Genomic DNA, 24,180 nt, shown 5'->3' with positions numbered 1-24,180 from the left:
TTCAATGACTAACTTCAATCTTGTCTAAATAGCATAGCTTTATTAGCAAGCTGAAAGCTTTAACTTGGTGCACATAGGCAGGGAGGGGACTGAACTATGTTCATCTTTCAATGCACATAGCTATTCCCATTCCCCCTCCTATACAAAGAGCAGCAACACCACGTTTTCCAGCTGTTCGTTCTAGTGCGTACAGAAGCGTAACAAGAATACGACCACCAGAGGCACCCAGAGGGTGACCAAGAGCAACAGCTCCACCTTCGATGTTAACCTGAAAAATAAAATCAGCCTTGTTATATAGATAATTAGTAAGAAATAGGCAAAGTAGGTGAGGTTCTCAGTTTCCTTCCCCATTTGCCCCCTCCACAACAGGCATCAGGTCTTAAACTTCAGTCCCCACTCCTGCAGAATAAAGTGCAAATTAAGTTTAAAAACTGCATGTAGTTAACAGTGGGTATATATGCCTTTTGTACAAAGGGATCTTCCACAGGGTATATATATTCCTTTAGATACTTGCTTAGTTTTGTAACAAGCTACATAAACACTGGCTTCTGAATCTAGTCTGTACAAATTAAAATTTCGTATGATGTGTTTATATTGCTCTGTATGCTATACAGTGATTAGTACAATAAGTATATAAAGCAGGCATGTCCAAAGTCCGGCCCGCGGGCCAATTGCGGCCCGCGTTCCGGTTTAATACGGCCCCCCAGGTAATTTGGCAATATCTATCTTTTATGGCCCCCAACGAATCCATATGTATTGAGATGAATACATTGTAAAATCTCAGTTAATGTCAGTTGGTCTAAATCAGTTATAAATATATTTGGACACAACATATATACTTGGTGTTATGTTCCTGTTCATATTTTTTGAACTTAAAATTGACAGACAACCTTTATTACCAATAATATGTAATGTACTTTACAATGTTCCTGACATTTCAGCTTCCTGGATTTTTTTTCCATCTGGTCTTCAGATATGAAAGGCAGAGTGATTTAACACCTGTTTAGATTTGTCATCCATGTGACAAAATGAAAAGTATGCCGTTTGCAATAAACTTTGCATAAAATAGTTAATTTGCATTTAATTTTAATGGTTCAAAGAATGTCAGGCAAAATGGTCGGCCCTCACGCATGTTCACTTCAAATCTGGCCCTCTTTGAAAAAAGTTTGGACACTCCTGATATAAAGGATGTTAGAGTACATTTAATCAGTTCACTTAGTTGGAATTTCCATCAATTAGTCAATAAGGGGAACTACAGGGCTCCCTCTGGCACTGCCTCTTAAATGTAGTAAGAGCTGTGCCCAGTCCCCCACTGTGCCTCCGTCCTCCCCTCGAGACTATTGGGGGAAACCAACTTAAGCTAGCTCCTGCTCCCTGCACTCTTCTCTCCCTCCACCCCCTGCCTCTGATAGAGGCAGTAAGGGGGGGGAGGGCGCGGGGGTAGAAGTAATGTATATTCCAATTGATTATATGATGAAGTAATTTTTCAGTTAAGTATTGGCACTTCTACATGTCTGTGTAAGCAGGGGTGAAACGGGGCTGTGAGAGATTAGATTTTTGAAAGGGGACACTAGTCTGGAAAGGTTGTCAGCCTCTGTACTAGAGAATCAGATTCCTGAACACAGCCAGTTAGCCTGTCAGTGAAATAAGAATTCCCTTACAGTGTAACCTCAGCCTAACTTCTGTGATTTCAACCACTTGTGGATAGAAGCAAAGCTATATTGGGGCTGCACATGCAGCTTAGTTTGGACAGCATATGATATAATTAGGAAAAAATTAAATGTTTCCCTCTCTCAGGAGTGAATTAACCCAAACCATTGTTTTATAAAGAACTGCTGAAATTTAAGTTTTCTCCTATTACGTACCTTCTCTGGATTCAATTTCAGTTCTTTAGTTATTGCTACAGCTAGTGATGCAAATGCTTCATTAATTTCAAACAAGTCAACTTGTTCCAGTGTCCAACCTGCTTTGTCAACCTACGAAATATAACAAATAAGGAGATTGTACTTTAGTGGCCAATGGAGGGTCTTTGTCCCATCAGAACTTACCTTGGTTTGACTAGAGAGATCATGGGCTAACACTCTCTTCTGTAACTTTGGCTCATTTACCCCCAAGTTTAGTGATTAAATGAGGCAAAACTACTAATATCCACTACTACACTTGATTACAAAATGTCACTGTGGGGGACAACTGTGAAGACCTTTAGTTCTACAGTAAGCCTACATATAAGCTGTTTGCCATAGTGTTCACTAGAGCCACCTGTGGCACAAGTGAGAGAATTGTTGAGCTTCCTTTTCCAGGCTTCATTGGTATTAGCATTATTCCAGCAATATACCAGTAAATAGTGCTTGAAGTAGAAATACAGCAGCATTAAGGAATATTTAATTTTTAAAACATACCAGTTTTGACAGCCCTGTATAATACTATATGCTGAATATTTGAAAATATTTTGTGATATTTTAAAGGAAGTAACTTTACATTGGGGATTGTTTAGTAATTGTGTAGTTGCAACAATTTAACAGTTACATGGTTACTAAAATGGTCCCCAAGGGTGGGGTGAGCAGGTAGTGTGTACCTGGCTCCCAGCCCACTCCTGGAGAGCCCCTGCCACTGTATCAGAGGCAGCAACTCCTGTCTACAGGAGGCCCAAGCTCCCTGGGACACAGGTAGCTTTGGCATCCCACATCAGCCTGTCAGAGTTGTCAAGCTTGCCATACAGAAAGTTCCAGAGGCTAAGCATGTTTTGGCCCAGTTGAACAATGCAACCACTGTGGTGTACATCAACAACTAGAGGAGAACAAGGAGTGTCGCTCTACATACAGAGGTGATGGAGATTATAGAACTGGCAGGCAGGACTCTTTCTTCCCCTAGTGCAGTGTTTCCCAATTTTTTAGCTTTTCAGAATTTCAAGGAACCCCTAGGCTTGTCAAGCAAAATAAATAAATAAAATTGGGGGGCAGGGGAGGAGAGAGGGACCCACCAATTTATGAAAATCACATTCCTTCCCCCATCTCCCTTCTGTGAGGCCTTATTCGCTCTGTTCCCTTCTTCTCCATCACTTGCTATCCCCAACCCTTATACCTGTCTCAACCTAGTGAGAGTGAGGTGTGGGAATGAGGGATTTGGGTGTGGGAAGGGGTGAGAAGTACAAACTCTGGGAGGGAATTTGGCTGCAGGAGAAGGGGCTGTTGACTCAGGGAGGGGGCTCTAGGCTGGCAAGTGTTGGGTTCAGGTGGAAGGTTGGGGTGCTAAGCAAGCCAGGGCTTGTGGATGTGAGGGTGCAGGAATTTGGGCTGGATATGTGAGGGGCTCAGGGAAAGAAGGTTGTGAGTGATGGGCTCAGGACACAGATTTGTGATGTGTGGATGGTGGAGGAATGTTGTGGCAGAAGACTGAGGATGTGGGGATGCAAGAGGCTCAGGACAGGGGGTTCCAGTCTATGATAGGCTCAGATTTGGGGTCAGGTGGTGCAGGAGTGTTATGATGCTGCAGTGAAATGGGGGTTTGGTCCCAATTGGGTGCTTGTTAGCCTGGCTTCATTTTTAAATAAAATGTCAAACTCAAAAGGTTTTAGCATTGTCTTTATATATGAGAGGGGTGAGGAACCTGTTTTGAGTCAAAGGTCACTGACCCACAGAAAAGTCAGTCGGGTCACACACGTGAGATGCAAAAAAAAAAAAAAAAAAAAAAAAAAGCTCCTCCCAAATCCCCCAAGCCTCAGTAATATGGTCCCAAATGTGCTGCTGGGGCTAGGGAGAGGGTGCTGCTGGGTGGAAGGATGCTGGATCATGTGGCAGGGTGCTGGGGTCAGGGACATGGTCCTTCTGAGCACTAGGGTGCTGGGACAAGGAACAGGGTGCTGCTGGGTGCTAGCGTGGATGGCAGGGTGCTGGGGCCAGGGCCAGGGCAGTGCTGAGTCCTGGGGTGTGAGGCAAGGTGCTGGGGCCAGGGCGGATGGCAGGGCTGCCAAGGAGCAGGATAGGGATGGGGTGCAGGATCTGGGAGGCGGAAGGGGACAAGGTCTGGGTGGTAGGTAGGGTGTCTGGCTATGAGGGAGGGAGCGAGGAGAGGACTTGGGTAGGAGTTGGACCTCCCTGATCTGGCACCCTCTAGACCTGACTGGTCCCAGATGAGGAATTTTTGGACCTGGGGAGGTCATTTCAGGGCTCCTGGTCCCCCCCCCCTTTCCCCACTAGGCTTCTTTGCACCTCTACCCCCTGCAACCGAACTGTCCACCTCTGCTGGTTCCCTGCACTTCCCCCAAAACCATCCCTCACAATCCAAGGGAGCGCAGCACCAGTCCCTGCAGCCCCTCACAGCCCAGCTGAGCTACCCGTCTGTTCTGTATGCCCTCTCCCATCCACCTCAGCCCAGCTGAGCCCTGAACTGGTTCCCTGCATGCTTCCCTCAACACAGCTGAGCCCCATTTCCCTGCACTTCCTCCAAGCCCCACAAAACTGCTGAGCCAAGAACCCATTCCCTGTCCCTCCCTCCCCTTGAGTCTAGCCCCAGTTCCTGGCACCTCCCTCCTCCTGCAGTCAAACTGAGCTCTGAGCTCCACACACACACACCCCCAGACCTCCCCACTCTGCAACCCAGCTGAGCTCAATTTCCCTGCACCTTCCCCCAAACCATGTAGACATGCTGAGCCAGTGCTGATTCCCTGCCCTTGCCTTCCTCCCTCCCCTTGGCTGTGTCTACACTGGCACGATCTTGCGCCAAAGCGGCCGGTCTTGCGCAAAAATTTACTGCCTGTCTACACTGGCCGTGTGTTCTTGCGCAAGTACACTAACGTTCTCATGTATGAAATCAGGGCTTCATCCGCAAGAACTACGATGCTCCCACTCAGGAATAAGCCCTTTTAAGCAACTATTCTTGCACAAGAGGCCAGTGTAGATAGGCAACATGAATTTCTTGAGCAAGAAAGCCCTGTGGCTAAAATGGCCATCCGCACTTTCTTAGGCAAGAGAGCGTCCACACTGCCATAGATGCTCTTCTGCAAAAGCACAGTTCGCACATGGAAGAGTGAATGTGTTCTTGTGCAAGAAACAACCAGTGTAGACATAGCCTAAGAGTTTCCTCACATGAGCAAAATGAATTTTGTGTTGTGCACCAGTACTGAGTTCATGTGGCTTGTTTGGATGTGCCACCCAAGTTAAGTATTTTTAAACCTCTACCTTCTCCCTCTGCTGCCATGTCAGCTCAACTGGTGCCTCCTGCCCCATCACTCCTCACCCTGCTCTGCTGTCCTGACTCCTGCTCTTCTCACTGTCCTCAGCCCTCCTGCAACCTGCCCCCCTCAACCAGCCCTTCTCTCCTCCCTGTGCCCACTTCTCCAGTAGCCCCACTCTGATCATGTGAACTACCCCTCCTCATCCCCTTTTCTAACACCTCCCCCTACAAACCTGCCCTGCGTCTCTCCTCTGATGGTGGTCCCTCCACTGCAGGTATCTGCCCTTCTGCTTCACCCCCAGAATCCCCTTACCCCTGCACCCTCCTGGTGCCTCCCCCTTCCCTCACTTCTCCTGCCCCCTTTGCTCCATTTTTCCCTTATGCCCACCCCTCACCACCCTCTGCCCCCGTTCCCCTCACATGGGAACCCTGTGCCCTCTCACATGACTTGCTCCATCCCAGCCTTCCTCATGCCCACCCCTTCTTTCAAGCCTTCTCCCAGCACCTCCCCTCACCCCTCTAGCCCCCAATGCCCTTACCTTCTCCCCTCCCAGCATCACCCTGTTCCCCTCCCACTGACATCTCCCCTCCTGCTCTTTTCCTCATTGTCTGCGCTTGGCCCCCTGCCATTTATCTCTCCTCCACCCTGTCCCTTTGTGCGAGGCGGAGGGGAAGGCACCAAGCACCTTCCTCTCCCAGCCCTTCCCCTTTCCCTCTGCACAAGCCCCTTCCATTCCTTCTCTCTCCCTTTCCCGTACCTTCTGCCTTCCACTTTGTGGGGCCGGAGTCTGTGCTCTGTCCCCGGACTCCGAACCCGCAACTCAGCCATGCGGCGCATCACAGCGCCCAGCAAGTTTAAAATCCCGGGCCGTGACGTCACGTCACGTCTGGGCGTCTCTCCACCCACTGGTTTGAGCGCGCTGTGCAGGGCAGCAGCAGCCAGCGAGGGGGAGCTCAGGGAAGGTTGCGCATGATGGGGACGGGGGAGAGACGCTTTGGGGTCGGGGTGGGAGGGAGTCGGGACCCGCTCCAGCTCCAAATATTGCTGGAGCGTGGGTACCACAAGCCCACACAACTCACCGCCCATGCCTCTGCTGGCTAGCCGGCTCTCTCTCTCTCTCTTTTTCAGAGGGAGCGGGGGAGCACCAGCTCCTTGCAGAACCCCTCGTTTTGCTCCGCGGAACCCCAGGGTTCCGCGGAGCACCAATTGGAAAACACTGCCCTAGTGCAATACAGGTAAATGGAGAGCTGAGCCAAGAGACACAGTTGCTCTGTCACTATTGAAGCTCTGAGTATTTGGGGGGGGGTTACAAGCCCATCTAAGTCTAAAGGCTCCTCTCACTCTGCATAAGGGGAGCAGTCACTGGATCCAGACATCACAAAGATTATGAGGGATAACAAATAGGAATAAAAATAGGGAAGGAGGCAAGGGTCACAGATTCAAAAGCAGGGATCCAGAGAGGGTCACTGAGCAGGAAGCCCTAAACAATCAGTTAAATGGATCCAGCTATGCACCTTTGGAGGCAAACAAGGCATCAGGTGCACCACACAAGACATTGCAATTGCATAGAAAGGGCTTGTGCTTCCGTTACAGAAATTTGCAAGGCAGCAACATGGTCATGGATTAACATCTCTATCAGCTGCTATAAAATGGACTTTCTGACTTCACAGTTTTGGCAGGAAGCTGCTACAGGCAGTGGTCCAGAAATGGCACTGGCATTTTCAAAAAACTTAACCTTTCAGGGTCTTCTCATTTTATTTTTCTCCGCCCTTTCATCTCTCATGTATCAGTCCTGTTCACCTTTAGAAGAGTTACTATTAGGTTAAAGCTTTCTGTATGACAATTGAGAGGCATTCCATGAACTAAGCTAGTTTCTACTTTTGACCCACATAAAACCTTGTCTAAAAATAACAATGCAGATACTAATCCTGGCAAAAAAGAATCAACACTTCCCATGGTCTCCATTATATAATTATTAGATGCTACATTTATGGCTTTTCACTGAGAAAAACTAAGTCTGGATGGTCAAAGGGAAACTTGACAAGTAATGTTTCTTCTGCTACTACTTACAGCTTTCTTTATTGCGGGGACAGGTCCTATTCCCATGATGGATGGCTCTAAACCCACTTGAGCCCAGGACACAATATGCGCCAATGGAGTAAGACCTCTTCTAGCTGCTTCAGATGCCTTCATAAGAACTACAGCTGCAGCTCCATCATTCACACCTGCAGAGCAGTGAATAATTGCTTAAGTTTATTTGTTAGAGTCTTCACAGTAAAAAGGCAATGGGTCCCTTCCCTAAAGAGTGAGTCTAAATTAAAGGTTTGACAAGTAAGATAGTATACAGGTTATAGATATCGAGGCGGGTGTAAGTCTGTGCAGCTCCACTGGTTTTGGTGAAGATGTGACAGGTTTCATCAGTAGGCACAGATGAGCACACACCTTTATGTTGGGTGGAGTTATGTGCTGCATACTTCCTGTAAGTGATGCTGTGAAAGCAAGGTTTTAACAAGAGAGTTGAAAGAAAAAGGTGGTGGCTGTGAAGAACAGATTTTGGAAGGACATGGTAAGTGTAAGAGGCAGCATGGAAAACGGCATTGAGACCACTATGGAAAAGTTTAATCCCATGATAATGCCAATTTTTTAGTGTTGGGTGTTTGATTTTCCTATATACAATCTATGGCTAGTACTGAATGTGCAGGAAGACCACTGGAGTCAAGCAGAAATGCTAAAATGAGGGCGGGGGGAAGGAGTGATAAATACAGTTAGACTAAGAAACAGAAGGATGAGGAACCAGGGAAATGTGGACACTGCTGAGATATGTCAGTAATAAAAGCATTTTTGACTTCATGGCATGACAGGCTGTTTTGAGTTGAAAACAGTGATACTGACATGACATAAGTCTCCTGCACATCATCTTACTACAGCAGTATTTAGGGGAAAAGTGCACACAGATATGCAAGTTATAATATGTGCAGTTGAGCTCAGTGCTATATATCCTTGTCCTGAGCTGCTTGCAATTGCTGTCCTACTGCATGTTGGTTTACCCATCTACAAACCTGAGGCATTTGCTGCAGTTACTGTTCCAGTTCCATCTGTCAGAAAGCAAGGCTTTAACTTTGATACTGTTTCTAGGGTGCTTCCATGGCGAGGATGCTCATCTGCTTTAACTTCTACAGGACCTGCAAAATGGTCAGACATGAATTTGAGATCAATTCCGTGCAACTTTACTTTTGTAACAGGGTTCTAAATCGAGCAAAATAGCTGTAGAACAAAGAGTAACTTCTATGTAGTAGCCACTAAGGAATATATCACACAACTGGGGTGGGGGGAGGGTGGGAATGTGTTTAATTTTTCAAGTTCATAGTTGTCAGGATTATAACAAAACACAAGAACTTCAAGTTTATTTTTAGCCCCATAATCTACCTAAATGCTTCCAGGCGCTGGTAGTAGTGCATATGGCTACTTTACACTTGGGCTTTCTGAAACAAGTATTTTCTGTAAGTGATGCTATGAAAGCAAGATTTTAATGAGAGTTGAAAGAAAAGGGTGGTGATTGTGCTGAACAGATTTTAGAAGGACATGGTAAGCAGCAGCACAGAAAAAGACATTGAAACCACCATGGAAAAGTTTAATACCATGAAAATCCCAATTGCTAAATTTGCCTGCCTGTTCAAAAACAATTTTCCTCTCTGCTATTTCCTAATCATCCTTCTGCTAGAACGGCTCATTAGGGAACAGAATCTTGTAGGAAAAACGTAAACAATGAATAGTCTAGTAGTGCTTTAAAGACAAACAAAACATGTAGATGGTATCATGAACTTTCATAGGCACAACCAACTTCTTCCAATTACTTGGAGTATAAGAAGTCCGGATCCAAGAATAAATAAGGGAAGGGGGGGGGGGGGGGAAACAGAGAGTAGATTGTTCAAGAAACTGAACAATTAGCACATGCATTATTTGGTTGGTTGGTTGGTTGGTTAATTCATTAAGTTGTGGAAGGTAGTGTGCGAGCCAGCAGAAGTGTCTGTTCATTCCATTTGCATAAGAATTAAACTTGTAAATGAAGTTAAGCTCCAACCCTTCCCCATGTATTTGGCTTGTGGAATTGGCCTGAAACAACATGGTGACTTGGAGATCCATTAATGAGTGCCCAGGCAAGTTAGTGTTTTCCAACAGGTTTCTGTGTATTTCCTTTATGGATATTAATATTATACAAGTTGATGTCAAAGAAGCCTTCAGTGGTTCAGTTTGGGTTTTTTCCTCTCCCTTTACTGACTGGGCAGTCAGCCTAGCGGCACAATATGTGAGTGCTAACTAGCTATTTTACAAAATACAAAGAAATGGGATGATATGCTCCTGGAGTTCAACAGACTAATGAATCTAGGGAGTGTGAATTTAATACAAAGTATATGCAAGTCCTCTCCCGCCCCAAAATGGATCCTGAGGCCAAAGGCTAATCTATTAAAAAAAAAAAAGCACCCCGCGACTTAATAAAAAAAAAAAAAAAGAATCTCACAGACAATATTAAGAAGTTGGCAGGCTTTGAGAAAATCCACAAATAATTAAGTATAATGGAATGACTCTCTAGGCTATTTCATTATGTAGTTCACCACTGAGTGAGGTTTATGCAGTGAGTATCAGGGTGAGTGTGAATATGTTTTAAATTTAGCGTAACATAGGTCTAATGTAACTCATTACTCTAATGTAACTCAACTGACTCCATGTAGACAGAAGCCCTGTTGAAGTGAGGGGTCTAGCCACAAAGAAGAATGTAGGATCAGCAATATAATAATTATATTCTACGTATGTGCTTAGGGATAACTAAGGGAGGAGGGATAGCTCAGTGGTTTGAGCACTGGCCTGCTAAACCTACTGTTGTGAGCTCAATCCTTGAGTGGGCCATATAGGGATCTAGGGCAAATCTGTCAGGAATGATACTTGGCCCTGCCATGAGGGCAAGGGACCGGACTAGATGACCTCTCAAGGTCCCTTCCAGCTCTATGAGAGAGTATATCTCCATATAAAAAATAAAATTACATTTGGAAATTCTGATCAATGTTTTTCCATCTTCTCTCTCTCATTTCAAAAAGCCTCCCTCACTGTTAAAGAGTGAAAAGAGGAGCCGAGCCCCCCTCCCTCCCTCCACCTGTAAAATAGGTTTTCCACAAAGACACCATTAGTAATGGATAGTCAAGGCCCAGCTAGTCCAATGACAGTTTTTATTTAAATACACACACATACTTACCTTTCCTAGAAGGCACAAGAACAGGAACAATCTCTTTATCAAAGTAGCCAGCTTTCTGTGCACTCTCTGCCCTGTTCTGTGACTGTACAGCAAATTGGTCTTGTTCTCGTCTGCTAATTTGCCACTGCTTGGCCACATTTTCAGCTGAAAGAAAACAAAATATCAGTTTTGAATGGGGGTGGGGTGGGGTAAGACTCAATAATTTACTGTTTACTAGGCCTTAAGTTAAAACTCCAGAATGCCTATTAAGACAATGTATCCTGGTAGCAGTCAGTTAAGCTTACAGAACACTGCTCATTCTGAGCCCCTAGTTTCACTTGTTCATGGCTTTCTCCTACATTCACTTTTGGGGCTGAACATGTCCACCCCTGATCACCATCCAGAGTTGCTTTAAAAAACAAAAAGTTCTGCACAAGCAAAAATCAAGTGTTCATTATCCTCTGAGGATAGGACAAGAAGCAATGGGCTTAAACTGCAGCAAGGAAGGTTTAGGTTGGACATTAGGAAAAACTTCCTAACTGTCAGGCAGTGTCTACATTGGCACCCTTTTCCGGAAAAGGGATGCTAATGAGACCAGTCGGAATTGCAAATGCCGCGGGGGATTTAAATATCCCCCGCGGCATTTGCATGAACAGGGCTGCCGCTTTTTTCCGGCTCGGGGTTTTGCCGGAGAAAAGTGCCAGTCTAGACGGGATCTTTTGGAAAATAAACCCTTTTAGGAATAAGGGATCTTCTGGAAAAGGGTTTATTTTCCGAAAGATCCCGTCTAGACTGGCGCTCTTCTCCGGCAAAACCCCAAGCCAGAAATAAGCGGCAGCCATGTTCATGCAAATGCCGCGGGGGATATTTAAATCCCTCGCGGCATTTGCAATTCCGACTGGTCTCATTAGCATCCCTTTTCCGGAAAAGGGTGCCAATGTAGACACAGCCTCAGGGTGGTGAAACACTGGAATAAGTTGCCTAGGAAGGTTGTGAAATTTCTATCTCTGGAGATATTTAAGAGCAGGTTAGACAGAAATCTATCAGGGATGGTCTAGACCAGTGTTTCTCAAACTGTGCTCCGCGGAGCCCCAGGAGCTCCGCAAGACATCTCCAGGGGCTCCACAAGGTTGACAAACTGGAAACATTGATAGGTACAACACATACAATCAGTGGACCACTGGGGCTCCGCATAAATTTTTACGCATGTAAAGAGTCCCGGAGCCCAAAAAGTTTGAGAACCGCTGGTCTAGACAGAACAGGGTCCTGCCATGAGGTCATCGAGTCCAGTCCTCTGCCCTCTCAAGGTCCCTTCCAGTTCTAGTGTTCTATGATTGCTCTGGACAGCTGTGTTCAAGTATCTCTGCAGCAACTCTACATTGGAAAGACTGTACCATAGAAGATACACTATTTTCATAAATTCAGAGGTTGAAGACTCATTACCCTTTCCAGTGCAGAACTGTTACCTACACATTTGTGCATGTTCTCCAGTACTGGCCTTTTACTTAGAGGTCTGGGGGAAAAGAATTTAAAATTTGAATTCAGAGATTAATTTCAGATATCAGTTACAAAGCATTACATCAATATCTGATGTAGAGTAGGACAACATGGTGAAGAGAGAAACAGATAAGGCAGATCAAATTTCTTCCCTACAACTGACCGTGCTAGCGCAGATGGTTAAGTATCCTTTCCAAGTCCATTTTATAATATGAAACATAAAAGGAAAAATTAATATGAACTTGTAAATATCATAGTCTATTTCTTAATTATTACTTAATTTCTATTGAAGTATATTTAAAATCACATTTTAAAGTTTCCAGAATTATACACTGCACTCCCATCCCCATGCTAATTTACAATTAATTGTTCAGAACAGGGATATAAAATCCTGTTTAATTGAAGAAACATCCAGTTTAACCAGTTAAAGAAGGAGCAGGCAGGGAGGACTGCTCCAGCTTGGCCTCCCAGGCAAAAAGGTGTCACTTGGTTGCACCCCCGCACCTAGGCTCATGTTAAAAGTGAGTCTGAGCTATTGTGCTTGTGCTGAGCTGAGGCAGCCTCCCCCTCAGTGAGAGTCACACCCAAAACTTTAAGCCCAGCTGGGCACCAGTGCAGTGCCCAGGGAAATTGAAGCACATACACAGAGAGTTACGACTAAGCAGCACAGGACAGCAGAAATCACATATGACATAACAAGCAAACAGAGTTAATACAATCCCCACTTTGTCACAGGCTGCTGCAGCTGGGCTGGAGAGCCTCAGTGCATGGAGGGCAGGGAGCTGATCCAACCCCCACAGGTTAACCAGAACTGATAAGCATCACCCATTTAAGGGTGATGATGTTTATTGGTCAACCTTTCACATCCCTAGTTGAGAACTAGAGTAAAATGGTAGATTCACTGTAATTTCAAGTCTTTAAACCAAGATTTACTTCTGCAGTAAGCCCATAATCTCTGGTTGAGTTACTGAAGTGGCTGCATGAGGTTCTGTGATCCAGTAATATGCAGAAGAGCAGATTAGATAATCATGATTGTCCCTTCTGACAAAGTCTCTAACTGTTGCTACTTACCTGTTATACCCATGTGATAATGGTAAAAAGCATCTGTAAGACCATCATTGATTATACTGTCCTGCAAAGAGGCCTCCCCCATTTTCACTCCAGCTCGCATATGAACTAAATGAGGAGCCTGCAAATAAAATATTTTGAGAGAAATTTAGAAGACTGTTAGGGATTTGCTGGGAAGAACTCTCTCACACCCAATCTCTTCAGCAAAGTCAGACCTTAGTCTGAAAGCCAAAGGAAACCTCTCCAATATAATGAATAAAAGACCTAAGAACAACTAGCAGAGGAGGGGCCACCCATTTAGTTTTGTCTCATTTCCAGCCATCAAGTAGCAAGTGAATTCTCTCACTCCAAGGTTTTCAATCTAATAGTGAGTCAGCAGAAGGCACTGTGTTGCCCAGCCAACAGACAGTTCACAAATGAGATAAGTAGTCTTCAGATTACTCCCGCATTTGGGCATCCTGCAGAGCAAGCAGCAATACTGCCACTGCCTTTTGTCAGGAGCAAGCTATTCATTGTCATGGGGACAGAGGGAAATTAAAATAGGTTTGAAATATAAATTAAAAACACAGTGTAATCAGTCTTGTCTCCAAGGTTTCTATTCCCTCTCTAGTTAAGCCAGATGTTGCATTTATAATTATTGCCAAGAATAATGATAAATTATGAGACACTCTAATTGCATCCCTGGAGCATGGAGATAAGAGAAATAAGCAATTTTACCAGAATTTGCAAAGTTATCCAAATACATCCCCATTCCCCACCATCAAAAACTAGTATCTATCCTCCTAAACAGCAAAGTTCAGAAAGAAAAAAGGTGGTCAAGAAGTCTAGGCTCAGTTTAGAAGGATTTATTCTGATCAATCAGGGTTCATATCAGCATTAGTACAGTCTACCAAAATCAGTAAAAACATTCTCATTGATTACAGTGAGCTTTGGACCAGGCCTTAAGTGAATCTCTCTTTAAATTTCTCTTTCTAGATTTTAAATAGGAATATTTATTATTTACATCTATACTTTAAACAATATTATTTTCACATTACGTGCAGTCACATAACAGGATCTCTTTATTAGATGTCACACTAAAATTCCTAAATTACATCTTGAATTTCAGTAAAGGCTTAATTCAAGTTACAGACCACTACAAATCTATTCTGACTTTCCTTTTACATATATCATTATAAATGCATGTTTTAATAAATTACATCTAAAAATAGTCTCACTAGGAAAAAAAGATTGCTCAAGTGAATAGCTGGAGGATATGATTGAAGGTGCAGAAATAATTGATAGTTTTGAAAAACCAAAACCAGCATTTAAGGAAAACACTAAAGAGGTATTGGTTAGGGGAAGAGGACAAATGTAATAGATGTATTTAAAAAAGAGAAGTCTACAAAAATAGTGGTAACTTTTAGCAAAGTTTAACCTATAATGGAAAAACAAAAATCTAATATACAGGCAGTCCCCGGGTTATGTACAAGATAGGGACTGTAGGTTTGTTCTTAAGTTGAATCTGTATGTAAGTCGGAACTGGCGTCCAGATTCAGCCGCTGCTGAAACTGACTGCCAGTTCTGACTTACATACAGAATCAACTTAAGAACCCCAGGCGTCCCCAAGTCAGCTGCTGCTGAAACTGATCAGCAGCTGATTCCAGGAAGCCCGGGGCAGAGCAACTCTGCCTCGGGCTTCCTGTAGTCAGCGCTGGTCAGTTTCAGCAGAAGCTGACTTGGGGACGCCTGGGGCAGAGCAGCTGGGGTGCTGCTGGGTTACTCCAGTAGCGCCACTCCTCGGTGCTACTGGACCAACCCAGCAGCACCCCATCTGCTCTGCCCCAGGCGTCCTGATTCAGCCGCTGCTGAAACTGACCAGCAGCGGCTGAATCAGGACCTGGGGCAGAGCAGCTGGGGTGCTGCCGGGTTGGTCCAGTAGTGCCCAGAGCGGCGCTGCAGGACCAATCGGCAGCGCCCCAGCTGCTCTGCCCCAGGGTCCAAAACAAAAGCCTGGTCTGCTGGGGGGGGCACACTAGCTGCACCCCCCCCCCAGCAGACCAGGGACACGGGGAGCAGAGCCACAGCGGCAGCGGGGTGCCGCGCCTCTGAGGCTTTGCTCTGGCAAAGTCTCAGAGGCGCGGGACCCCGCCGTGGCTGCCGCTTCAGTCCCGGTGCCTGTGGTCTGCTGGGGACAGTCCCCAGCAGACCACAGGCACCGGGACTGAAGCGGCAGCAGCGGAGGGTTCCCGCGCTTCTGAGGCTTTGCTCTGGCAAAGCCTCAGAAGCGCGGAAACCCGCCCGGTGCCCCTGGTCTGCTGGAGACGGTCTCCAGCAGACCAGGGGCACCGGAGCAGCTTATGAACGGGGCTCTCTCGCCCCGGAGCTTGCAGGTAGCAATCCGCTACCTCGACCTCCGGGGCGAGAAAGCCCTGTTCGTAAGTGCGGATCCGACATAAGTCGGATCCGCGTAAGTCGGGGACTGCCTGTATAGACCAATTCCACATTCTCTCACTTGTTACTCCAGTTGAACTCATTAAGAGTTTTAAGTGCTCAAAAACAAAGGAAATACTCCCAAAATTTCCACTGAAGATGTTCCTACCAGATTATGAAAGTGCTAAAATCAAATAGTAATCATGCCTGACCCTTTATAGTTGCCAAAAAGGACTATTGTCTCACCTTGCTCATGCTTTCCATGCCTCCTGCCACCACAATGCTCGAATCTCCTGTCAGTATGGACTGAGCCCCCAAGCATACTGCTTTTAGGCCTGAACCACATATCATCTGACAGCTCCAAGCTGGTACTGCATATGGGATTCCTGCAGCAACACTGGCTTGTCGTACAGGATTCTGACCAGCGCCTGCGAGAATATACAGAGCTGAACAGATGCAGAGGTAAATAGGCCAACATACACATTCTGTACCTCTCAGTGACAACAAGATGCCCCCCATGTTTATAGTTCATTCCCAGTGACAAATGGCAGGTAAGAGGGGTTAGCTAATTGAGCTCCGACAGGGGCAGAGGGAAAACTGCAATAAGGTAATTACCAGCACTTTCTGCAAATGGGACAAGTCATAGAAATTCTTCTGCTTTCTGACACCAGAAGGTTTTGTTCACATAAATTCCACGGCTAGAAATTCTTCCTAAGTGGAATTTTGTATTTACCTAAAGTAGTGTGATTACCTCAGCTAAGTTTAAAAAAAAAAAAAAAACCCTCAACACACACAACTTTGTTTGAGCAATAACACATCCCTCACAACACTCTTAAGAGTTTGTTATAAGGCTCCTGATTAGGGATGTAAGCAACTAGCCAACTATCCAGTAAGCAAAAGCTTATCGGATAGTTGAGTAGTGACTCAACTAGTCACTCCCCCCACAGCCAGCAGAGCAAGGGGGGGGGGGGGGGGGGAGCTGGTGGTTGGGGGAGCCAGCTTAAAAGCTGGTTCCCCTTAGTACGGTCTCTGGGGGGCAGGGGAGACAGAGGTATAGTGGGGAAATGGCAAGAGCAGGGACTGAAACAGGGGCTCCTGCTACATTTCAAAGGCTTGAAGCACCACAGTGGGAACACGGGGAAAGCAAGGACTGTTTCAGTCCCCGCTCACCCCGAACTCCCTGCGGCACCTCCCCCTGCTGCTTCTATGAGAGGCAAAAAGTGGGGGGAAAACCAGGACCCTGTGCTGGGGGAAGTTGGCTTAAAAGCCGGTTCCCCGCAGTACCGTCCCTGGATGATAGACAGGGGCTGCTTCGCAGCAACCTTCCCTGTAGGGGTCCCTGTGGAGAGCTGAGCCCCCTGTGGACAGGGCTATCTGCTGTGAACAGGGTCTACTGGTCTCAGCATGAGCCGGGTGCACCTCTACATTTTAAATGTAGTAAGAGCTTGGTGGCTCTTACTACATTTAAAATGCAGAGCCGCAGCAGGGGAGGCTCAAGCCAGCTCCTGGAGCTATCCCCACTGCAGCTCTGCAGAGCAGTCCTACTGACTAATCATATAGTCGACACAAATTGTATCAACTATACAATTAACTAGGTAACGGCAATTTAATATCCTTACTCCTGATGCAGTCGTTTTGCAATTCTCTTTGAAGAGCTCAGAGCAGAGCAGACAAAAAAAAAAAAAACAACAACAACTATATTCTACAGTGTGCTTCTGCCATCTGTGTCAGAGAGAGCTTTATCTACACTACAGACAAAAGAGACAGGGGAACAAACTGCAATTCAGAACAGTCAGGAACTTTCCTGTATTTGATTACCAGATTATAATTTTGGATATGTCAGTTTTGTTGTTATTAGCAAAGACAGGTAAAAGCTTTGTAAAAAATACATACTGCCACAATTTGCTGAAAAACAAATCATATTTACAACCTTTTTCATTGGTTACAGATTTCAGACAAATATGTGACATAACTAAAATAGTGCTTTTCTAAAACTAAACAGACATTGGCCAAATATTAGCATATACTCCTTAGGAAACAGATACAACTCAAGCATATAGCAACAGTCATAAAAGCTTTCATTCTTTGCTCTGTAACCTTTGATGGAGAAAACTGTATTACATAAAGCATTCAAGTCTCCAGGCCAAAGCAAGTGCCTACTATTTTGTACAAAACTCACTAATAAAAGAAAAGCGTGCATACCATTCAGTGAACTACAGAATACAGGGGACAAAGAATTGAGCCAATAGATAAAAACTTATGTGGTAAAATTTATATTTCAAATAACTCAAAGACATATTAAAGTGGTCTTCTGCTTTAACAGCTGCATTTCTACCTGATCAAAATAATCTGAAATTTCTCTTTATGGGATCTTAATCTAAGGATTATTTTTAGAGCATCACAAGTGCATACACTGCATTACAGACAGATACAATGCAGCTCTTTGCTCTGAGGAGTTTCCAATTGAAGAAAAAAAATAATCGCACTTACCATGGCAAGCAATGATTAACAAGAGACAAGGGGGGCATGAGAGGTTGGTTGGTTACAACAGTAAAAGGTCACAGTCTGTGATTAATGTTACATACGCTCTTTGTTAATTCCTCTTTGGATTAAAAGAAAAGTAAATTAGATAGCTACAGCTTTATACATGGTGTTCAGAATGAGGGCTGAGGTAAAGCTGGGAACCGATTTCTTCAATCCTTAACTGCCAACAGTGTTAAGAATAGTATTGATTAACATGACATTTTAAAATTAACCTATTTCAATGGAAGAATAAAATAGGGGCATGAATGTATAGTAAGGATGTAAACAACTAGTCGACTATCCGATAAGAATAAGTTTATGGGAAAGTCGACTAGTGATGGGACTAGTCGCCCCTCCCACCCCCACTCCCACTTGCTCTATGGGTATGTCTAAACTATGGTTTTTTTTTTCCAAAAGTGAAAGTAGTCTGGACATGTTTTTTCTGGGGAAAAAAACCCTTTTTTGAAAAACCGCATAAACCTCCTTTTTTTAGGAAGAGCATTTTTTTCCGAAAAAGGAGTTTTTTTCCGGAAAAAAACGCATCCAGACTACTTTCGCTTTAGAAAATGCGATAGGAAGATTATATGCAAATTCAATGCTAATTTGCATATCTCCTTTCGGAAAAAAACCCCGTAGTCTAGACGTACCCTATCAGAGAGGCAGCAAGGATAGGGGAGCAGGAGCTGGGGGAGTCCCCCGCTGGCCCCATGCTCCCTGCGGAGCTTCCACTTTTGAACTGTAGCAAGAGTTTGGCAGGGCTCTTGCTACATTTCAAAGATGTAGGCACCCTTATTGACTAATCGAATAGTCAATGGAAATCCCACTGACTATTTGATTAGTTAATGAATATAAATGTAACATCCCTAATGTATAGCAGAGAACAAATCCCAACAAATATCATTATAATATTCCACTAGATCAAGACTGGGTGAAATATAGCCTGTGGGCCAGATCCAGCCCGCGGATGCAGCAGGGAGCCCCAGGCAGATTCCTGTGTTTGCCCTGCACACTGCTCAGAAAAACGGCTGCCGGGCCATTTCTCTTTTAAAACTGTGATGCCAGAGGGGAGGGGGGCAAGACTTCAGGCACTGCCCCCAGCCCCAGCACAATCCTATTGACAGGTTTCTGGCCAGAAACTGGCCACTGGGAGCTGCTCATTTGAATAACAGGCAGCCCACAAAGCACCATGACCCCCTTCCCTCCAGCTCAGTTATTGACACAAGCATGTGGCCCTGTAGCCTTTGCAGGCTCAAGGCAGGCTGGCTGAGAAACGCTGTAAACTCTGCAAGCATTTAGCTCCGCAGACAGGCAGGCTGGTTGGGCTGCTGGCTGGTAAGTCTCCTGGCCAAAACTTACCTCTGGCACCCTAGCTCCTCCCTTCCTCACCACTCAATATACCCAAACCCTCTGCCCCCTCCTGCACCCATACCCCCTCCCAGATCTGGCACCCCAATCTCCTGCCCCAGATCACAATCCCCTCCTACCCTAAATCATAAACCAAACCCATGCACTCCAATTCCCTGCCCTAGGTCACATCTGCCTCCTTCACCCAAACATCCTCCCAGACCCCACTCTCCCTCCTGTACCTCAATCCCTTACCCCAAGCTCCCTTCTGCACCCAACCTCCATCCCAGACTTCGCACCCCCTCCATTAATATCATGGAAGAGTGCAGCACTCAATCACTTTCCAAAATCTTGGAGTGCCCCCCCATCAATAATCACTGCCCACCCCTGCACTAGATAATATCTCATTGTAAAACTAAAGAAAAAAATCTGTCTTGTCATTTGTAAATGGAACTTTTCGTACAAGTGCTGAAGAATTAAATTAACAAAACTACCTGCTGTCAAGACTTGTCCAAATATAACTTCAGATACTTCTTCCGGATTGACATTTGCCCTCTGCAGTACTTCTTTAATGACAATAGAGCCCAGTTCATGGGCATGAATTGTGGACAAGGCACCATTAAAGGAACCTATATGAAAAAAAAACAAACAATTTGATTTTTATGTTTTTTTAACCCTGTGATTCCAAAAGAGATTCTGAGGATGAATTGCCCAAGATTTCACTATACAGCTTACGAGGGAGAGGGTCAGGGAGGAGAGAGAATTAGTTTTTGTATTCAGGATTCATTTTACTCCTTCTCAAGTCAAAGTCAATGACTGGAGAAAAGAACACAGGAAATAAAACATCTAGTTCACACTGATCATCAGAGTAGCACATTAGACAAGACCAGATCAGCTAAATTTTAAGATACAGTACATCAGCAGAAATTGACTTGTAAAAGGTCCTTTCTAAACCCATGATTAGTTCTGCTTCCTACTCTTTAAAGTACTGAAGTGCTATAGTCTGACTACTCTGCCATTTGTTTAGTTAATTCTTTGAGGGAGAGCTGAAGGTGTGGGGGGGGGGAGGAGAAGGGGTAGGAGTAAGATTTTAGCAATATCATTTCCACTGAATACTGCGTCTTGGGGAAAAAAGGAATACGATTTCCATTCTGGAAACAAAAAACAAACAAAAAAAGCGGCTTCTGGGATCCCCATTTGATCTAGCTAAAAAAAATTCAGGAGAAGCTTAAAATGTAACTATATGACCTAATACCAGCTAACCATAAGACACTCTTCCAGGCTTCCATTTCTTACTGTGTCCTAAAAATTAGGCATGTTAAATTGTGGTAAATTGAATAATCGATAGGGCACCTCTGCCTTTGAAGGGTAGGTAAAGTCCTACGGTTGTTGCTACACTCTAAAAGTGAAAGCGCCACATGGAGCCTGGGGTCAGCTGGGGATTCCCCACTGACCCCAGGCTCCATGCAGTGCTGTTGCTTTGAAACACCACCGCAGGAGCCCGGCCTCTAGAGCCCCAAGTGGCACTGATGCTTTGAAGTACCCCCTTCTATCTGCTCCCCTTGCTGCCTCTTTCTGATAGAGGCAGCAAAGGGGGTGGGAAGTGACTTAGTCGACAAGCTTGTTGATATCCATTAAGCATTTGCTTATCAGATAAATCAACTACTCCTTCACATCCCTACTAAAAATTCCACACACACTCACCTTGACTAGTTCTATTTGGGGATTGCAGTCTACTTTCTTTATATTATTTTATCACCCTCCCCAAAAAGGTGATAGTCTAATAGAGTATCACTTTTCCCATCAGTACCATGGAGGGAAAAGAATATTCTCTCAAAAAACTACTTATGAACAACTAGCTGGAGTTACCCGGCGTTGCTCGGGAAACCGGAGGAACAAAATGTAGAAAAACAGTAGTACATTATCTTTTTATGAATGGTAGAAAAGTTGCACTGATTCTACAGGGATTAAAATATAGGTCCACGTCATCCTCGGAGGGGACAGGCTGAGACCCCGGGTGGAGGGGAGGTTACACACGGGAGGGGCGCCCCAGCTTGTGCCTGGGGCTGCAGGTGCCGTGGGGGACAGGGAGTGTGCCTGAGCCATTGTGCGCGTGGGGGTCAGGGCACTACATGCCAGTGCAGGAGGGGAGAAAGAGGGTCGCTTATGTAACCTCGTGGGTAGGAGGGGGCAAGTCCTGGACAGCGTTGGGGGTCACAGGCAGTGGGCACGGGACCTAGGGTGGGTGGGGCAGCCCCTGCAGTGCAGCGTGGCCGGTTACTTTTTGATTTTTTACAACTTGAGCTCCGGCCCAATTGGGTCCAAAAGTACCTTCTCCTGGATTAAAGATTATCCCATGGGAAGTTTGTTTGCGGTAGCTCTTATAGTGTCCAACTTATTAGAGCACAAACATACAAACATTCTCCTTTGTATATTAGATATAATGATACAAGAGTCAGGGAGAACACAAAATCATCATAAATATTTATGAACTAATCTTCAGACATAATCTGGTCAGACCAGATACACTTTACCTCAGTTTACAATATCTTAAACCAGAGCTGGGGTACCTACAACCCATGGGCTTCATCCTGCCCATTGTTAAATTTCATCCATTCCTGCAGGCCCCTCTCACTCCACCCTTCCACGCGGCTGGAGCCACAACTGTCAGTTCACCTTGCTGCAAGGAAGAAAGCCCTTAGCCTCAGTGCAGAGGCACAGGAACTGTGGGTGTGAAGGGTGCTGCAGCACCCCACATTCTGCATGGGATTCCCAGGTACTAGCCAGCAAGCGGCAGCCTGGCTACTGCCAGACACCAGCCCAGGGCTCTGCTCCTGCCCCACATGTGGGGTCATGGTTGCTGCTGCTAGATCCCCACCCAGGTCTCTGCCTTCAGTTCTGCATACAGGGTCCCAGCTACCTCCAGATCTCCACCTGGGGCTCTGCTCCTGGCCTGCAGGAGAGTCCCTGGCTGCAGTGCCTTGTGAGTGGAGCAGGGCAAGCCCCAGTGTTCCAACCTTGCTCCCTAGCTGGAGTACCAGGTAGGCAGTGAAGCAAGCCCCACTCTCCCATCTGGCCCTCGGCAGGCTGAGTAGGTGGGAGCATCAGAGTACCTATTTTTCTGGGGTTCCCATGTTGGCCCTGTGGCTAATATGCTACTGGAAGGAGGGCAAGAGGGCAATTGGTTGTGGTAGAGGTGATCTGAGCTGGGCCTAGCATGGGCTGGTGGGACTCGGAAGGGAGTTGGGAACCATGCATGCTTGAGAGCTGTATCTCCTCTAGGAGTTGGATACAAGGTTGTGGCCAGAGGATCCATTCATCACTCCCCACAAGCTGGAGGGGCTTGAGGGAAACAGGGCCCCCATCTCTCCTAGCCTCCCAATCCCCCTGTAATTGCCCACCCTCACAAAGTTGAGGCCCACCCAAATATCCCATATTGGCTATGCCACTGGTGCCAGGTAAAAAGTTTGTGGAAAATTGTTCCAGCAACACAGCCTCCGTGCCACCTTCTTCCCCAAGGATGAGTGCCCTCTCCCTCTCACTGCAAGAGAAGAAAGCTTAGAGGCTCTGCCCCTCCCACCATGAGTGAGTACCCCTTGATTTTTTGGATGGGCAGGGTCGATGGCCTGTGACAGAAAAAAGGCTCCCCATTTCTGGCTTAAACAAATAGCATGGGGAGACCTACCATGCTAAGATTAGCCTGAAACATGCATAAATAAAACTCTCCAAGCAAAACGGACTATAAAAGGAGGATAAAAATCAAGTCATCTATCCCCACTCAGATATTGTCCCTGACAACATCTATTCTTTCACAGCAGGAATTCCATTCAACTGAGAAAGACCGTATTGCTTCTCTTTACCTGGTTTTGTTTATTCGACTCAAATACTGGCTGTATGTCATGTGCATGCTACCTACATCCTTGAAGCTTTGCACCACGTTTACCTTTACATCTTTCCCCCTACAGAAAGTGCTGGCCTCAGACCAAAGCGAAGAGGGATCGTTTGCTTTCTCTTTAAATCACGTCCCACCGCCCCAGGCAGCAGGTTATGGTTCTACCCCGCATAAGCCAATCCCAGCAAAAGCAGCAAGCACTGAAGACACCGGCTAAGCAATCGCCAAACCTCCTTCCTGCGTGGTTCTATAGCTTCTGTCCAATCAGTGCCAGGCAAGCCCTGGGCCTGGGCGGAGTCCCATTGATGGTCCCACTGGCCACGCTGCTGCAAGGATGGGAGCGAGCCACTCAGCTGCATCAGCCTTATCCCCCTCCCCCATTCGCAAATAAGAGTAGCAAGGGCTACTGCGCATCTCTAGCATGCTCCGGCTCAAAGGCTCCCCACAGCACCCTGTAAGCTTTGGGCGGCACGCCTCGCGTGCATCAGAAACTAGACCTGGCAGCTGGGGAGACGGCGACGAAGCAGCACAGCGCCTTAGACCACCCGCTCCTGCAGCCTCAATCAGTTCGCAGGGCTGCAAGTCAGCCCCGAGCTGAGGGAGCCCAGCCCACGTGTACCCCCCCCCCCGCTCCACTCGTGCAAAAACAGGAGCCGCCCCATGCGCAACCGCACACGCGTGCCAGAGCAAGCAGGGACCCCCGGCCACCTGCAGGCACCACATCAACACCGACCCCCGCCGCCTGTAGCTTCTGCAGCTCAGCGGCCCGGGATGACTCTGCCGCACGACGGAGCCACTCACCGACAGGGGTTCTTGCAGCAGAAACAAGCGCCACCGCTTCTGAGCCGCCTGCGCTCATGGTGGCCACCGCCGGACTCCCAATGGCACCGGCCCCGCGCCTGCAGCCGCCCTCGCTACTTGCCCGGCTCCGATCTTCAAGCTCCTCCCGCTCAAGCACCTTCGGGCAGGGGGGAGGCGCTAAGCTAGGGAAGCAGGCGCACCACGTGACAGACACGGGGGGGGGGAGAGTGTTGTCGGGGGACT

General features: G+C 46.3%; 1 protein-coding gene across 1 annotated transcript; it reads right to left on the bottom strand.

The window, feature by feature from the left end:
- Window positions 1-18: 18 nt before the first annotated feature.
- Window positions 19-24,110, bottom strand: ACAT2 (acetyl-CoA acetyltransferase 2). The gene is made up of 9 exons (XM_006115010.3): window positions 23,938-24,110; window positions 19,739-19,873; window positions 15,624-15,805; window positions 12,969-13,086; window positions 10,422-10,565; window positions 8,233-8,355; window positions 7,244-7,398; window positions 1,866-1,976; window positions 19-268 (listed from the first exon to the last, which is right to left on the bottom strand). Exons 1-9 carry the CDS (start codon window positions 23,993-23,995, stop codon window positions 101-103), a joined length of 1,194 nt encoding a protein of 397 aa, XP_006115072.3. The 5' UTR covers window positions 23,996-24,110; the 3' UTR covers window positions 19-100.
- Window positions 24,111-24,180: the final 70 nt, after the last annotated feature.

This window comes from Pelodiscus sinensis, chromosome 3, assembly GCF_052426305.1.
Source record: "Pelodiscus sinensis isolate ZL-2025 chromosome 3, ASM5242630v1, whole genome shotgun sequence".
Lineage (NCBI taxonomy): Eukaryota > Metazoa > Chordata > Testudines > Trionychidae > Pelodiscus > Pelodiscus sinensis.
This window is presented reverse-complemented; position numbering and strand designations above follow the sequence as displayed.